Raw genomic sequence first — 19,718 nt, 5'->3', positions numbered from 1 at the left:
CATCTGGGGGTCATCTGGGGTCACTGGAGGGTTATATGGGGTCACTGGGGGTCATCTGGGGTCACTGGGGTCACTGGAGGGTTATATGGGGTCACTGGGGGTCATCTGGGGTCACTGGGGTCACTGGGGGGTCATCTGGGGTCACTGGGGGGTCATCTGGGGTCATCTGGGGTCACTGGAGGGTTATATGGGGTCACTGGGGGTCATCTGGGGTCACTGGGGTCACTGGAGGGTTATATGGGGTCACTGGGGGTCATCTGGGGTCACTGGGGTCACTGGGGGGTCATCTGGGGTCATCTGGGGTCATCTGGGGTTATATGGGGTCACTGGGGTCACTAGGGGGTCATCTGGGGTCACCCCTAGTGTACCTCCCTAGTGTACCTGCCCTAGTGTACCCCCCTAGTGTACCCCCCCTAGTGTACCCCCCTAGTGTACCTCCCTAGTGTACCCCCCCCTAGTGTACCACCCCTAGTGTACACCCCTAGTGTACCACCCCTAGTGTACCCCCCTAATGTACCCCCCCTAGTGTACCCCCCTAGTGTACCACCCCTAGTGTACCCCCTAGTGTACCCCCCTAGTGTATCACCCATAGTGTACCCCCCTAGTGTACCCCCTAGTGTGCCACCCCTAGTGTACCACCCCTAGTGTACCCCTCTAGTGTACCCCCTAGTGTACCACCCCTAGTGTACCCCCCCCTAGTGTACGCCCCCTACTGTACCCCCCTAGTGTACGCCCTAGTGTACCACCCCCTACTGTACCACCCCTAGTGTACCCCCCTACTGTACCACCCCTAGTGCACCACCCCCTACTGTACCACCCCTAGTGAACCACCCCCTACTGTACCACCCCTAGTGTACCACCCCCTACTGGACCACCCCTAATGTACACCCCTACTGTACCACCCCTAGTGTACACCCCTAATGTACCACCCCTAGTGTACCACCCCTAGTGTACCCCCCTAGTGTACCCCCTAGTGTACCCCCTAGTGTACCCCCCCTAGTGTACCCCCCTAGTGTACCCCCCCTAGTGTACCCCCCCTACTGTACCACCCCTACTGTACCCCCCTAGTGTACCACCCCTACTGTACCACCCCCTACTGTACCACCCCTAGTGTACCACCCCTACTGTACCACCCCCTACTGTACCCCACCTAGTGTACCACCCCCTAGTGTACCACCCCTACTGTACCACCCCTACTGTACCACCCCTACTGTACCACCCCCTACTGTACCACCCCCTACTGTACCACCCCTTCTGTACCACCCCTAGTGTACCCCCCCTAGTGTACCCCCCTAGTGAACCATCCCTAGTGTACCCCCCTAGTGTACCCCCCCTAGTGTACCACCCTAAGTGTACCCCCCTAGTGTACCTCCCCTAGTGTACGCCCCTACTGTACCACCCTAGTGTACCACCCTAGTGTACCACCCCTACTGTACCACCCCTACTGTACCACCCCCTTGTGTACCACCCCTACTGTACCACCCCTAGTGTACCACCCCTACTGTACCACCCCCTAGTGTACCACCCCCTAGTGTACCACCCCCTAGTGTACCACCCCTAGTGTACCACCCCTAGTGAACCCCCCTACTGTACCACCCCCTAGTGTACCACCCCTAGTGTACCACCCCTAGTGAACCCCCCCTACTGTACCACCCCCTACTGTACCACCCCCTAGTGTACCACCCCCTACTGTACCACCCCTAGTGTACCACCCCTACTGTACCACCCCTAGTGTACCACCCCTACTGTACCACCCCCTAGTGTACCACCCCCTACTGTACCACCCCTAGTGTACCACCCCTACTGTACCACCCCCTAGTGTACCACCCCCTACTGTACCACCCCTAGTGTACCGCCCCTACTGTACCACGCCCTAGTGTACCCCCCCTAGTGTACCACCCCTAGTGCACCCCCCCCTACTGTACCCCCTTACTGTACCACCCTACTGTACCACCCCTACTGTACCACCCCCTACTGTACCACTCCTACTGTACCACCCCTACTGTACCACCCCCTAGTGTACCACCCCTACTGTACCACCCCTTAGTGTACCACCCCTAGTTTACCACCCCTAGTGTACCACCCCTAGTGTACCACCCCTACTGTACCACCCCTACTGTACCACCCCCTACTGTACCCCCCTAGTGTACCACCCCCTACTGTACCACCCCTACTGTACCACCCCCTAGTGTACCACCCCTACTGTACCACCCCCTAGTGTACCACCCCTAGTGTACCACACCTAGTGTACCACCCCTACAGTACCACCCCTACTGTACCACCCCTAGTGTACCACCCCTACTGTACCACCCCCTACTGTACCCCTCTAGTGTACCACCCCCTACTGTACCACCCCTACTGTACCACCCCCTAGTGTACCACCCCTACTGTACCACCCCCTAGTGTACCACCCCTAGTGTACCACGCCTACTGTACCACCCCCTACTGTACCCCCCTACTGTACCACCCCCTACTGTACCACCCCCTAGTGTTCCACCCCTACTGTACCACCCCCTACTGTACCCCCCTACTGTACCACCCCCTAGTGTACAACCCCTACTGTACCACCCCCTAGTGAACTACCCCTACTGTACCACCCCCTAGTGTACCACCCCTACTGTACCACCCCCTACTGTACCCCCCTAGTGTACCACCCCTACTGTACCACCCCCTAGTGTACCACCCCTACTGTACCACCCCCTGCTGTACCCCCCTAGTGTACCACCCCTACTGTACACCCCTACTGTACCACCCCCTTCTGTACTCCCCTACTGTGCCACCCCCTACTGTACCACCCCCTAGTGTACCACCCCTACTGTACCACCCCCTAGTGTACCACCCCTACTGTACCACCCCCTAGTGTACCACCCCTACTGTACCACCCCCTACTGTACCCCCCTACTGTACCACCCCCTACTGTACCACCCCCTTGTGTACCACCCCTACTGTACCACCCCTACTGTACCACCCCTACTGTACCACCCCTACTGTACCACCCCAAAGTGTACCACCCCTACTGTACCACCCCCTAGTGTACCACCCCTACTGTACCACCCCCTACTGTACCCCCCTAGTGTACCACCCCTACTGTACCACCCCCTAGTGTACCACCCCTACTGTACCACCCCTAGTGTACCACCCCTACTGTACCACCCCTACTGTACCAACCCCTAGTGTACCACCCCTACTGTACCACCCCTACTGTACCACCCCCTACTGTACCCCCCCTACTGTACCACTCCCTAGTGTACCACCCCTACTGTACCACCCCTAGTGTACCACCCCTACTGTACCACCCCCTACTGTACCACCCCTACTTTACCACCCCTACTGTACCACCCCTACTGAACCACCAGGGACAACGAGTCAGGGAACATCCTGGACAACCTACTCTCCAGGATGGAACAATACCCCCCCTAGTGTACCACCCCTACTGTACCACCCCCTAGTGTACCACCCCTACTGTACCACCCTTACTATACCACCCCTAGTGTACCACCCCTAGTGTACCACCCCTACTGTACCACCCCTACTGTACCACCCCCTAGTGTACCACCCCTACTGTACCACCCCTAGTGTACCACCTAGTGTACCCCCCTAGTGTATCACCCATAGTGTACCCCTCTAGTGTACCCCCTAGTGTGCCACCCCTAGTGTACCACCCCTAGTGTACCCCTCTAGTGTACCCCCTAGTGTACCACCCCTAGTGTACCCCCCCTAGTGTACGCCCCCTACTGTACCCCCCTAGTGTACGCCCTAGTGTACCACCCCCTACTGTACCACCCCTAGTGTACCCCCCTACTGTACCACCCCTAGTGCACCACCCCCTACTGTACCACCCCTAGTGAACCACCCCCTACTGTACCACCCCTAGTGTACCACCCCCTACTGGACCACCCCTAATGTACACCCCTACTGTACCACCCCTAGTGTACACCCCTAATGTACCACCCCTAGTGTACCACCCCTAGTGTACCCCCCTAGTGTACCCCCTAGTGTACCCCCTAGTGTACCCCCCCTAGTGTACCCCCCTAGTGTACCCCCCCTAGTGTACCCCCCCTACTGTACCACCCCTACTGTACCCCCCTAGTGTACCACCCCTACTGTACCACCCCCTACTGTACCACCCCTAGTGTACCACCCCTACTGTACCACCCCCTACTGTACCCCACCTAGTGTACCACCCCCTAGTGTACCACCCCTACTGTACCACCCCTACTGTACCACCCCTACTGTACCACCCCCTACTGTACCACCCCCTACTGTACCACCCCTTCTGTACCACCCCTAGTGTACCCCCCCTAGTGTACCCCCCTAGTGAACCATCCCTAGTGTACCCCCCTAGTGTACCCCCCCTAGTGTACCACCCTAAGTGTACCCCCCTAGTGTACCTCCCCTAGTGTACGCCCCTACTGTACCACCCTAGTGTACCACCCTAGTGTACCACCCCTACTGTACCACCCCTACTGTACCACCCCCTTGTGTACCACCCCTACTGTACCACCCCTAGTGTACCACCCCTACTGTACCACCCCCTAGTGTACCACCCCCTAGTGTACCACCCCCTAGTGTACCACCCCTAGTGTACCACCCCTAGTGAACCCCCCTACTGTACCACCCCCTAGTGTACCACCCCTAGTGTACCACCCCTAGTGAACCCCCCCTACTGTACCACCCCCTACTGTACCACCCCCTAGTGTACCACCCCCTACTGTACCACCCCTAGTGTACCACCCCTACTGTACCACCCCTAGTGTACCACCCCTACTGTACCACCCCCTAGTGTACCACCCCCTACTGTACCACCCCTAGTGTACCACCCCTACTGTACCACCCCCTAGTGTACCACCCCCTACTGTACCACCCCTAGTGTACCGCCCCTACTGTACCACGCCCTAGTGTACCCCCCCTAGTGTACCACCCCTAGTGCACCCCCCCCTACTGTACCCCCTTACTGTACCACCCTACTGTACCACCCCTACTGTACCACCCCCTACTGTACCACTCCTACTGTACCACCCCTACTGTACCACCCCCTAGTGTACCACCCCTACTGTACCACCCCTTAGTGTACCACCCCTAGTTTACCACCCCTAGTGTACCACCCCTAGTGTACCACCCCTACTGTACCACCCCTACTGTACCACCCCCTACTGTACCCCCCTAGTGTACCACCCCCTACTGTACCACCCCTACTGTACCACCCCCTAGTGTACCACCCCTACTGTACCACCCCCTAGTGTACCACCCCTAGTGTACCACACCTAGTGTACCACCCCTACAGTACCACCCCTACTGTACCACCCCTAGTGTACCACCCCTACTGTACCACCCCCTACTGTACCCCTCTAGTGTACCACCCCCTACTGTACCACCCCTACTGTACCACCCCCTAGTGTACCACCCCTACTGTACCACCCCCTAGTGTACCACCCCTAGTGTACCACGCCTACTGTACCACCCCCTACTGTACCCCCCTACTGTACCACCCCCTACTGTACCACCCCCTAGTGTTCCACCCCTACTGTACCACCCCCTACTGTACCCCCCTACTGTACCACCCCCTAGTGTACAACCCCTACTGTACCACCCCCTAGTGAACTACCCCTACTGTACCACCCCCTAGTGTACCACCCCTACTGTACCACCCCCTACTGTACCCCCCTAGTGTACCACCCCTACTGTACCACCCCCTAGTGTACCACCCCTACTGTACCACCCCCTGCTGTACCCCCCTAGTGTACCACCCCTACTGTACACCCCTACTGTACCACCCCCTTCTGTACTCCCCTACTGTGCCACCCCCTACTGTACCACCCCCTAGTGTACCACCCCTACTGTACCACCCCCCTAGTGTACCACCCCTACTGTACCACCCCCTAGTGTACCACCCCTACTGTACCACCCCCTACTGTACCCCCCTACTGTACCACCCCCTACTGTACCACCCCCTTGTGTACCACCCCTACTGTACCACCCCTACTGTACCACCCCTACTGTACCACCCCTACTGTACCACCCCAAAGTGTACCACCCCTACTGTACCACCCCCTAGTGTACCACCCCTACTGTACCACCCCCTACTGTACCCCCCTAGTGTACCACCCCTACTGTACCACCCCCTAGTGTACCACCCCTACTGTACCACCCCTAGTGTACCACCCCTACTGTACCACCCCTACTGTACCAACCCCTAGTGTACCACCCCTACTGTACCACCCCTAGTGTACCACCCCTACTGTACCACCCCTACTGTACCACTCCCTAGTGTACCACCCCTACTGTACCACCCCTAGTGTACCACCCCTACTGTACCACCCCCTACTGTACCACCCCTACTTTACCACCCCTACTGTACCACCCCTACTGAACCACCAGGGACAACGAGTCAGGGAACATCCTGGACAACCTACTCTCCAGGATGGAACAATACCCCCCCTAGTGTACCACCCCTACTGTACCACCCCCTAGTGTACCACCCCTACTGTACCACCCTTACTATACCACCCCTAGTGTACCACCCCTAGTGTACCACCCCTACTGTACCACCCCTACTGTACCACCCCCTAGTGTACCACCCCTACTGTACCACCCCTAGTGTACCACCCCCTACTGTACCACCAGGGACAACGAGTCAGGGAACATCCTGGACAACCTACTCTCCAGGATGGAACAATACCCCCCCTACTGTACCACCCCTAGTGTACCACTCCCTACTGTACCACCCCCTAGTGTACCACCCCCTAGTGTACCACCCCTAGTGTACCACCCCCTACTGTACCCCCCCTAGTGTACCCCCCTACTGTACCACCCCTACTGTACCACCGCTACTGTACCACCCCTAGTGTACCACCCCCTACTGTACCACCCCTACTGTACCACCCCTACTGTACCACCGCTACTGTACCACCCATAGTGTACCACCCCCTACTGTACCACCCCTACTGTACCACCCCCTAGTGTACCACCCCCATACTGTACCACCAGGGACAACGAGTCAGGGAACATCCTGGACAACCTACTCTCCAGGATGGAACAATACCACCCCTAGTGTACCACCCCCTACTGTACCACCCCCTAGTGTACCACCCCCATACTGTACCACCAGGGACAACGAGTCAGGGAACATCCTGGACAACCTACTCTCCAGGATGGAACAATACGCCCCCTAGTGTACCACCCCTACTGTACCACCCCCTACTGTACCACCCCTACTGTACCACCCCTACTGTCCCACCAGGGACAACGAGTCAGGGAACATCCTGGACAACCTACTCTCCTGGATGGAACAATACGCCCCCTAGTGTACCACCCCTACTGTACCATCCCCTACTGTACCACCCCTACTGTACCACCCCTACTGTACCACCAGGGACAACGAGTCAGGGAACATCCTGGACAACCTACTCTCCAGGATGGAACAATACGCCCCCTAGTGTACCACCCCTACTGTACCACCCCCTACTGTACCACCCCTACTGTACCACCCCTACTGTACCACCAGGGACAACGAGTCAGGGAACATCCTGGACAACCTACTCTCCAGGATGGAACAATACGCCCCCTAGTGTACCACCCCCTACTGTACCACCCCCTAGTGTACCACCCCTACTGTACCACCCCTACTGTACCACCCCCTACTGTACCACCAGGGACAACGAGTCAGGCAACATCCTGGACAACCTACTCTCCAGGATGGAACAATACCCCCCCTAGTGTACCACCCCTACTGTACTACCCCCTACTGTACCACCCCCTACTGTACCACCAGGGACAACGAGTCAGGGAACATCCTGGACAACCTACTCTCCAGGATGGAACAATACCCCCCTAGTGTACCACCCCTACTGTACCACAGCTACTGTACCACCCCCTACTGTACCACCGCTACTGTACCACCCCCTACTGTACCACCGCTACTGTACCACCAGGGACACCGAGTCATGGAACATCCTGGACAACCTACTCTCCAGGATGGAACAATACCCCCCCCCTAGTGTACCACCCCTAGTGTACCACCCCTACTGTACCACCCCTACTGTGCCACCAGGGACATCGAGTCAGGGAACATCCTGGACAACCTACTCTCCAGGATGGAACAATACCCCATCTAGTGTACCACCCCTACTGTACCACCCCTACTGTACCACCAACTACTGTACCACCCCTACTGTAACACCCCCTACTGTACCACCCCTACTGTACCACCAGGGACAACGAGTCAGGGAACATCCTGGACAACCTACTCTCCAGGATGGAACAATACCCCCCTACTGTACCACCCCTAGTGTACCACTCCCTACTGTACCACCCCCTAGTGTACCACCCCCTAGTGTACCACCCCTAGTGTACCACCCCCTACTGTACCACCCCTAGTGTACCCCCCTACTGTACCACCCCTACTGTACCACCCCTACTGTACCACCGCTACTGTACCACCCCTAGTGTACCACCCCCTACTGTACCACCCCTACTGTACCACCCCTACTGTACCACCCATAGTGTACCACCCCCTACTGTACCACCCCTACTGTACCACCCCCTAGTGTACCACCCCCATACTGTACCACCAGGGACAACGAGTCAGGGAACATCCTGGACAACCTACTCTCCAGGATGGAACAATACCACCCCTAGTGTACCACCCCCTACTGTACCACCCCCTAGTGTACCACCCCATACTGTACCACCAGGGACAACGAGTCAGGGAACATCCTGGACAACCTACTCTCCAGGATGGAACAATACGCCCCCTAGTGTACCACCCCTACTGTACCACCCCCTACTGTACCACCCCTACTGTACCACCCCTACTGTACCACCCCTACTGTCCCACCAGGGACAACGAGTCAGGGAACATCCTGGACAACCTACTCTCCTGGATGGAACAATACGCCCCCTAGTGTACCACCCCTACTGTACCACCCCCTACTGTACCACCCCTACTGTACCACCCCTACTGTACCACCAGGGACAACGAGTCAGGGAACATCCTGGACAACCTACTCTCCAGGATAGAACAATACGCCCCCTAGTGTACCACCCCTACTGTACCACCCCCTACTGTACCACCCCTACTGTACCACCCCTACTGTACCACCAGGGACAACGAGTCAGGGAACATCCTGGACAACCTACTCTCCAGGATGGAACAATACGCCCCCTAGTGTACCACCCCCTACTGTACCACCCCCTAGTGTACCACCCCTACTGTACCACCCCTACTGTACCATCCCCTACTGTACCACCAGGGACAACGAGTCAGGCAACATCCTGGACAACCTACTCTCCAGGATGGAACAATACCTCCCCTAGTGTACCACCCCTACTGTACTACCCCCTACTGTACCACCAGGGACAACGAATCAGGGAACATCCTGGACAACCTACTCTCCAGGATGGAACAATACCCCCCTAGTGTACCACCCCTACTGTACCACCGCTACTGTACCACCCCCTACTGTACCACCGCTACTGTACCACCAGGGACACCGAGTCATGGAACATCCTGGACAACCTACTCTCCAGGATGGAACAATACCCCCCCCTAGTGTACCACCCCTAGTGTACCACCCCTACTGTACCACCAGGGACATCGAGTCAGGGAACATCCTGGACAACCTACTCTCCAGGATGGAACAATACCCCATCTAGTGTGCCACCCCTACTGTACCACCCCTAGTGTACCACCCCCTACTGTACCACCCCTAGTGTACCACCCCTACTGTACCACCCCTACTGTACCACCAGGGACATCGAGTCAGGGAACATCCTGGACAACCTACTCTCCAGGATGGAACAATACCCCATCTAGTGTGCCACCCCTACTGTACCACCCCTAGTGTACCACCCCCTACTGTACCACCCCTAGTGTACCACCCCTACTGTACCACCCCTACTGTACCACCCCCTACTGTACCACCCCCTACTGTACCACCCCTACTGTACCACCCCTACTGTACCACCCCCTACTGTACCACCCCCTACTGTACCACCCCTACTGTACCACCCCTACTGTACCACCCCTACTGTACCACCCCTACTGTACCACCCCTACTGTACCACCCCTACTGTACCACCAGGGACAACGAGTCAGGGAACATCCTGGACAACCTACTCTCCAGGATGGAACAATACCACCCCTAGTGTACCACCCCCTAGTGTACCACCCCTACTGTACCACCCCTACTGTACCACCCCCTACTGTACCACCCCTAGTGTACCACCCCTACTGTACCACCCCTACTGTACCACCAGGGACAACGAGTCAGGGAACATCCTGGACAACCTACTCTCCAGGATGGAACAATACCCCATCTAGTGTACCACCCCTACTGTACCACCCCTACTGTACCACCCCCTACTGTACCACCCCTAGTGTACCACCAGGGACAACGAGTCAGGGAACATCCTGGACAACCTACTCTCCAGGATGGAACAATACCACCCCTAGTGTACCACCCCCTAGTGTACCACCCCTACTGTACCACCCCTACTGTACCACCCCCTACTGTACCACCCCTAGTGTACCACCCCTACTGTACCACCCCTACTGTACCACCAGGGACAACGAGTCAGGGAACATCCTGGACAACCTACTCTCCAGGATGGAACAATACCCCATCTAGTGTACCACCCCTACTGTACCACCCCTACTGTACCACCCCCTACTGTACCACCCCTAGTGTACCACCCCCTACTGTACCACCCCTACTGTACCACCAGGGACAACGAGTCAGGGAACATCCTGGACAACCTACTCTCCAGGATGGAACAATACGCCAACAACCTGGAGGCCCTGGTACAGGAGCGGACAGCTGACTACCTGGAGGAGAAGCGCCGCTGTGAGGAACTTCTCTACCAGCTCCTACCTAGGTAAGTCTTCTCTCTCACTCCCTCCATGGTCTCTCCCCTTCTCTCTCACTCCCTCCATGGTCTCTCCGCTTCTCTCTCACTCCCTCCATGGTCTCTCCCCTTCTCTCTCACTCCCTCCATGGTCTCTACCCTTCTCTCTCACTCCCTCCATGGTCTCTACCCTTCTCTCTCACTCCCTGCCTGGTGTCTACCCTTCTCTCTCACTCCCTCCATGGTCTCTACCCCTTCTCTCTCACTCCCTCCATGGTCTCTACCCCTTCTCTCTCACTCCCTCCATGGTCTCTACCCCTTCTCTCTCACTCCCTCCATGGTCTCTACCCTTCTCTCTCACTCCCTCCATGGTCTCTCCCCTTCTCTCTCACTCCCTCCATGGTCTCTCCCCTTCTCTCTCACTCCCTCCATGGTCTCTCCCCTTCTCTCTCACTCCCTCCATGGTCTCTCCCCTTCTCTCTCACTCCCTCCATGGTCTCTCCCCTTCTCTCTCACTCCCTCCATGGTCTCTCCCCTTCTCTCTCACTCCCTCCATGGTCTCTCCCCTTCTCTCTCACTCCCTCCATGGTCTCTCCCCTTCTCTCTCACTCCCTCCATGGTCTCTACCCTTCTCTCTCACTCCCTCCATGGTCTCTACCCTTCTCTCTCACTCCCTCCATGGTCTCTCCCCTTCTCTCTCACTCCCTCCATGGTCTCTACCCTTCTCTCTCACTCCCTGCCTGGTGTCTACCCTTCTCTCTCACTCCCTCCATGGTCTCTCCCCTTCTCTCTCACTCCCTCCATGGTCTCTACCCTTCTCTCTCACTCCCTGCCTGGTGTCTACCCTTCTCTCTCACTCCCTCCATGGTGTCTACCCTTCTCTCTCACTCCCTCCATGGTCTCTACCCTTCTCTCTCACTCCCTCCATGGTCTCTCCCCTTCTCTCTCACTCCCTCCATGGTCTCTACCCTTCTCTCTCACTCCCTGCCTGGTGTCTACCCTTCTCTCTCACTCCCTCCGTGGTCTCTACCTCCTCGTTTACTGGTTCTCTCTCTTCCTATTCATTTGCGTCTTGGGGGAGGGGGGATGGGGGAGGGGGGAGGGGGGGCCATCCTGGTCTCAAGGCACCACTTCCTGCTACAGTGATCAATAATTGGAGACGGGCAGTGGACAGTGTCACTCTCACTCACCGCCGCCCACCATCAGTCCTCTCACACGCCTTCCTACCTCCTTGGTCCTCCTCGTGGCTGCGACTCGAACTTCCGGCTGCCTCCCGTCCGCTCTGACGTCACCGCTGTGTGTTTCATGCCTTGGATAATTGACAGGAAGGAACAGGGGGACGGAATAGGACTTGCCTCTCACTACTTACCTGTCAGTGACCGTGGGAACTGAGGTTCAGTCACTTCCCTCAGTAGACTGGACCTCACTTCCCAGTCACTTGTCACTGAGGTCCAGCTGAATGGTCCATCTACCACCCTTGTTGTACCTGTTGCTCTATATTTTAACTTTTCTAATGATTATATTTAGTCGAATCTGGCCTTTTAAGTTGTGGCTGGAGGTGGCTTACACAACTTCCTTCAGTGTGTTCCACTTGTACGCCACCTGTGTAGGGGAGGAGTACTTCCTTACATTGGTTTGGCTGATTTGCATTTTCTAGCTTTCACTTGTGTCTTCTTGTCCTGCTTCTTCTCACTTGGAAGACGCTATCCTTGTCTACCTTGAGTGAGGGACAAGAGGGACAGGATGGGCTTCATAAACTTGGATACAGGAACCTTGGTTACTGCATGAAACTAAGAATGTTTGGAAGGCGGGGGTTAGGAGCTAAGCCCGACTCTAAATGTACCTGTAGGAGAGTTCTTCCAAGTGACACACACACGCACAAACACACACACACACACACACATAAACACACACACACACACATAAACACACACACACACACACACACACACTCATGGAGATCATGGCTCATGGACGAGTCATTCATGGAGATGATTGCTAAGGCATGGAAGGAAGTCAGTGGGGAATTGAAGGACCTGAGGGAAACTATATGTAAGCTGCAGATAGATCTAAGTGCAGCACAAGAGGAGATAAAAAGCCTAAAAACAGGCCCTCATCAGACTCTGGGCCAGGGGACCAACCCCCAGGTGCCAGGAGATGTAGCAATGGCAGGGACCCCTACAATTGGCCCAACCTTTGCTGAAATGCTCAAGAGCCCAGGAGCAATGTCCACAGTCAAGGAAGTTGTAATGAAAGCAGTAACCTCACAGGAGGCAGCTAGATGCACAAGCCAGCTAATGGAAAGGAAAAGAGCTGTAGTAGTGGTAGGTGTCAAGGAACAAGAGGGCTCCACAAGGGAGGAAACGAGGACTAAAGACAAAGCTGCAGTGGCAGGGATATTAAAGGAGATAGGAATGGAAGGGGCTGAACGAGACATAGAACAGTTTTTCCGGATTGGCCAGTACAACAGAGACAAAAAGAGATTGATCAAGGTAGTATTCAAGAGCGAGGACATCAAAGAGGACATCCTAGTAAGGAAGAGCAAACTGAGGTATGCAAGGATCTACAAAGAGGTATATGTTCAGAGGGACATGACCAGAGACGAGATAGTAAGGGCAGCAGATGCAAGGAAAAGGCACAAGGAGAGGGAAGAGAGCCAGGGAACCTCAGCCTCCAACCCAGCAATCCCAGAGGGGAGTGGGGAACCCCAATCCAGCAACCCAGGAACCCCAGGGGGGAATGCAACACCCCAGCCCACCACCCAATAGGGCCCTCCCTACCCCCCAGCACAAACCCTTCCTTGCCCCTGCATAATGTCCATCATGAAACCCAAATCCTCCCCCTCCCCTTACCCCAAGTAGCCCCTGCTTTCCCAGCCCCTGGTCTTCTCCCTGCCCCAAGCAGGCCTGAGGAAGACCTAAGCCCTCCACCTCCCCCTGAACCCCTGGCAACTACCTCACAGGAGGAGGAGCCTACCCAAGTAGCAATGACCATAGAACAACCTCCTACACTTGTAGGGAGTGTGGGTGAAATTGGATATAAGAAAGTGAGCTTCAAGGTAATGTACTCAAACATTGATGGGATTACCAATAAAGCAAGTGAACTGGCAGAAAGGGTGCAAGAAGAAAACCCTGATGTAATAGGACTAACGGAAACAAAATTGTCAGGAGTCATAACAGATGCTGTGTTTCCAAAGGACTACTATATAGTAAGGAAAGAGAGGGAAGGGAGAGGAGGTGGAGGAGTGGCCCTGCTGATAAGGAAAGACTGGAGTTTTGATGAGATGGAAATTCCGGGCTGTGACGAATTCAGAGATTACATAACAGGAACGATAACAATGGGTGGACCTAAGATAATAGTGACAGTCATTTACAACCCTCCCCTAAATGACACAAGACCTAGACAAGAGTTTGATAGGAACAACATGGCAACCATTAATATAATAGAGAGAGCAGCTTCAGTTGCCTGCAGGAATTGCTCCAGACTCTTAATCATGGGTGATTTCAACCATGGAAAGATAGACTGGGAGAATGGGGACCCACATGATGGTGCAGATACGTGGCGAGCTAAACTCTTGGAAGTGGCAACAAGGAATTTTCTGAGCCAGCATGTCAAGGAACCCACAAGAGTGAGAGGCAATGATGAACCAGCTAGACTCGACTTGATATTCACCCTGAATGCGTCAGAAATAAGGGAAGTCAAAGTTGAAGCCCCCAGAGGAATGAGTGACCACAGTGTACTGACCTTTGAGTACTTGGTGGAGGTAGGGATAACCTATCCAAGGATGGGAGTGGAGGGGATGAATTACCGAAGAGGAAAATATGACGAGATGAGGAACTTCCTCAGGGGAATACCATGGGAAACAGAACTTAGAGACAAGAATGTGCAGGTCATGATGGATATTGTCACCCAAAAGTGCCAGGAAGCTGCAGACAGGTTTATCCCCGTCCAAAAGGAGAAAAACGAAAAACAACAGAAAAACCCATGGTTCAACCAGGAATGTAAGGTAGCGAAACAACTGAGTAAAAGAACATGGAGAAACTACAGAAATAACAGAACACCAGAGAGCAGGGAGAGATACCAGAGGGCCAGAAATGAGTACATCAGAGTGAGGAGGGAAGCAGAGAGACAGTTTGAAAATGACATCGCGAGTAAAGCCAAGACCCAACCAAAGCTGCTCCACAGCCACATCAGGAGGAAAACAGCAGTGAAGGAACAAGTGATGAAGCTGCAGACAGGGGAGAACAGATACACAGAGAATGACAAGGAGGTGTGTGAAGAACTCAACAAGAGATTCCAGGAGGTCTTCACAATAGAACAAGGAGAAGCCCCTGCACTAAATGAGGAGGCGGCAAACCAAGCAACCTTGGAGGAATTTGACCTCACCAGTGATGAGGTCAAAAGGTGTCTGCTGGAGCTGGATGTGACAAAGGCTGTTGGGCCTGATAGAATCTCACCATGGATACTAAAGGAAGGTGCAGAAGCACTAAGTGTGCCACTCTCTATGGTGTATAACAGGTCACTGGAAGCAGGAGACTTACCAGAAAGTTGGAAGACAGCTAACGTGGTCCCAATATACAAAAAGGGTGACAGGCAAGAGGCACTGAACTACAGGCCAGTTTCCTTAACTTGTATACCATGCAAGGTGCTGGAGAAGATCGTGAGGAAAAGGCTCGTAGAGCATCTGGAGGGAAATAACTTTGTAACGCACCACCAACATGGGTTCAGAGATGGTAAATCGTGCCTCACAGGTTTAATAGAATTTTATGACCAGGCAACGAAAATTAAGCAGGAAAGAGAAGGGTGGGCCGACTGCATTTTCCTGGATTGCCAAAAAGCCTTTGACACAGTACCCCATAAAAGGCTGTTAAAAAAGTTGGAGCAACAGGCAGGAGTAAAAGGTAAGGTGCTCCAGTGGATAAGGGAGTACTTAAGCAACAGGAAACAGCGAGTAACGGTGAGGGGGGAGACATCAGAGTGGCGAGATGTCACCAGCGGAGTCCCACAGGGCTCAGTACTTGGACCCATCCTGTTTCTAATATATGTGAACGATCTTCCAGAGGGTATAGACTCATTCCTCTCGATGTTTGCTGATGATGCAAAAATTATGAGAAGAATCAAGATGGATGAAGATAGACAGAGACTACAGGATGACCTGGATAAACTGGAGGAATGGTCTAGAAAATGGCTGCTAAAGTTCAACTCGGGAAAGTGTAAGGTGATGAAATTAGGCGAAGGGAGCAGGAGGCTGAACACAAGGTATCATCTGGGAGGTGAAATCCTGCAAGAGTCAAATAGAGAGAAGGATCTGGGGGTTGATATCACACCGAACCTGTCCCCAGAGGCCCACATCAAAAGAATATCATCAGCGGCATATGCTAGACTGGCCAACATAAGAACTGCCTTCAGAAACTTGTGTAAGGAATCTTTCAGAACCCTGTATACCACTTATGTGAGACCAATCCTGGAGTATGCAGCTCCAGCCTGGAGTCCATACCTAGTTAAACACAAGACAAAGTTAGAGAAGATTCAGCGGTATGCCACCAGGCTCGTCCCGGAACTGAGAGGATTGAGCTACGAGGAAAGGCTAAAGGAGCTGAACCTCACATTCCTGGAAAACAGAAGAGTAAGGGGAGACATGATAACCACCTACAAAATTCTCAGGGGAATTGACAGGGTGGACAAAGACACACTCTTCAGCACGGGTGGGACACGAACAAGGGGACACAGGTGGAAACTTAGTACCCAGATGAGCCACAGAGACATTAGAAAGAATTTTTTCAGTGTCAGAGTAGTTAATACATGGAATGCATTAGGAAGTGATGTGGTGGAGGCTGACTCCATACACAGTTTATAGTGTAGATATGATAGAGCCCAGTAGGCTCAGGAATCTGTACACCAGTTGATTGGCAGTTGAGAGGCGGGACCAAAGAGCCAAAGCTCAACCCCCGCAAGCACAATTAGGTGAGTACAATTAGGTGAGTACACACTTTGATAGACAGTTGGAACAAGTTAGGGGAGAAGGTGGTGGAGGCCAAGACCGTCACCAGTTTCAAAGCGTTTCACGACAAAGAGTACTGGGAAGACGGGACACCACGAGCATAGCTCTCATCCTCTAACTATACTTATCTGACTACCTTTAGGTAATTACTAGAAATATTAGAGGACATCCCATTACCAACACACATTTCTGAAGGAGATGAAGAGAACGTATTGAGGGATGGACCCGTTACATGTGACACAATCAGGGATGGACCCGTTACATGTGACACAATCAGGGATGGACCCGTTACATGTGACACAATCAGGGATGGACCCGTTACATGTGACACAATCAGGGATGGACCCGTTACATGTGACACAATCAGGGATGGACCCGTTACATGTGACACAATCAGGGATGGACCCGTTACATGTGACACAATCAGGGATGGACCCGTTACATGTGACACAATCAGGGATGGACCCGTTACATGTGACACAATCAGGGATGGACCCGTTACATATGACACAATCAGGGATGGACCCGTTACATGTGACACAATCAGGGATGGACCCGTTACATATGACACAATCAGGGATGGACCCGTTACATATGACACAATCAGGGATGGACCCGTTACATGTGACACAATCAGGGATGGACCCGTTACATGTGACACAATCAGGGATGGACCCGTTACATGTGACACAATCAGGGATGGACCCGTTACATGTGACACAATCAGGATGAATACTGACACACAAAGACACTCAACAGCCCCAGGTGTGGATGGGATTAAATATAAAGTAGGACAGGAAGTGACAGATACAGTGAGGGTTAGTGTGGGCACTCATCAGTGAGGGTTAGTGTGGACACTCATCAGTGAGGGTTAGTGTGGACACTCATCAGTGAGGGTTAGTGTGGGCACTCATCAGTGAGGGTTAGTGTGGGCACTCATCAGTGAGGGTTAGTGTGGACACTCATCAGTGAGGGTTAGTGTGGGCACTCATCAGTGAGGGTTAGTGTGGGCACTCATCAGTGAGGGTTAGTGTGGGCACTCATCAGTGAGGGTTAGTGTGGGCACTCATCAGTGAGGGTTAGTGTGGGCACTCATCAGTGAGGGTTAGTGTGGGCACTCATCAGTGAGGGTTAGTGTGGACACTCATCAGTGAGGGTTAGTGTGGGCACTCATCAGTGAGGGTTAGTGTGGGCACTCATCAGTGAGGGTTAGTGTGGGCACTCATCAGTGAGGGTTAGTGTGGACACTCATGTAAAGTAGGACAGGAAGTGACAGATACAGTGAGGGTTAGTGTGGGCACTCATCAGTGAGGGTTAGTGTGGGCACTCATGTAAAGTATCACAGGAAGTGAGAGATACAGTGAGGGTTAGTGTGGACACTCATCAGTGAGGGTTAGTGTGGGCACTCATCAGTGAGGGTTAGTGTGGGCACTCATGTAAAGTATCACAGGAAGTGAGAGATACAGTGAGGGTTAGTGTGGACACTCATGTAAAGTATCACAGGAAGTGACAGATACAGTGAGGGTTAGTGTGGACACTCATCAGTGAGGGTTAGTGTGGACACTCATGTAAAGTAGGACAGGAAGTGACAGATACAGTGAGGGTTAGTGTGGACACTCATGTAAAGTATCACAGGAAGTGACAGATACAGTGAGGGTTAGTGTGGACACTCATGTAAAGTAGGACAGGAAGTGACAGATACAGTGAGGGTTAGTGTGGGCACTCATCAGTGAGGGTTAGTGTGGGCACTCATGTAAAGTAGGACAGGAAGTGACAGATACAGTGAGGGTTAGTGTGGACACTCATGTAAAGTATCACAGGAAGTGACAGATACAGTGAGGGTTAGTGTGGACACTCATGTAAAGTAGGACAGGAAGTGACAGATACAGTGAGGGTTAGTGTGGGCACTCATCAGTGAGGGTTAGTGTGGGCACTCATCAGTGAGGGTTAGTGTGGGCACTCATCAGTGAGGGTTAGTGTGGACACTCATCAGTGAGGGTTAGTGTGGGCACTCATCAGTGAGGGTTAGTGTGGGCACTCATGTAAAGTATCACAGGAAGTGAGAGATACAGTGAGGGTTAGTGTGGGCACTCATCAGTGAGGGTTAGTGTGGACACTCATGTAAAGTAGGACAGGAAGTGACAGATACAGTGAGGGTTAGTGTGGACACTCATGTAAAGTATCACAGGAAGTGACAGATACAGTGAGGGTTAGTGTGGACACTCATCAGTGAGGGTTAGTGTGGGCACTCATGTAAAGTATCACAGGAAGTGACAGATACAGTGAGGGTTAGTGTGGACACTCATGTAAAGTATCACAGGAAGTGACAGATACAGTGAGGGTTAGTGTGGACACTCATGTAAAGTATCACAGGAAGTGACAGATACAGTGAGGGTTAGTGTGGGCACTCATCAGTGAGGGTTAGTGTGGGCACTCATGTAAAGTATCACAGGAAGTGACAGATACAGTGAGGGTTAGTGTGGGCACTCATCAGTGAGGGTTAGTGTGGACACTCATGTAAAGTAGGACAGGAAGTGACAGATACAGTGAGGGTTAGTGTGGACACTCATGTAAAGTAGGACAGGAAGTGACAGATACAGTGAGGGTTAGTGTGGGCACTCATCAGTGAGGGTTAGTGTGGACACTCATCAGTGAGGGTTAGTGTGGGCACTCATCAGTGAGGGTTAGTGTGGACACTCATCAGTGAGGGTTAGTGTGGGCACTCATGTAAAGTAGGACAGGAAGTGACAGATACAGTGAGGGTTAGTGTGGGCACTCATCAGTGAGGGTTAGTGTGGGCACTCATGTAAAGTATCACAGGAAGTGACAGATACAGTGAGGGTTAGTGTGGACACTCATGTAAAGTAGGACA

The 19,718-nt window shown here is 53.7% G+C and overlaps 1 protein-coding gene across 1 annotated transcript in view; it reads left to right on the top strand.

The window, feature by feature from the left end:
• The window catches only part of LOC123747913 (atrial natriuretic peptide receptor 1), a 108,331-nt gene that overhangs the window by 64,102 nt on the left and 24,511 nt on the right, over positions 1-19,718 (top strand). The window contains exon 3 of the mRNA XM_069308347.1: positions 10,726-10,875. Within this exon, the coding sequence (XP_069164448.1) occupies positions 10,726-10,875 (150 nt within the window). The remainder of the gene's footprint in view (positions 1-10,725; positions 10,876-19,718) is intronic.

This window comes from Procambarus clarkii, chromosome 6 (genome assembly GCF_040958095.1).
Source record: "Procambarus clarkii isolate CNS0578487 chromosome 6, FALCON_Pclarkii_2.0, whole genome shotgun sequence".
NCBI classification, from domain to species: domain Eukaryota; kingdom Metazoa; phylum Arthropoda; class Malacostraca; order Decapoda; family Cambaridae; genus Procambarus; species Procambarus clarkii.
Note: the sequence above shows the minus strand (reverse complement) of the source record. Positions and strands in the feature narration are given on the sequence as shown.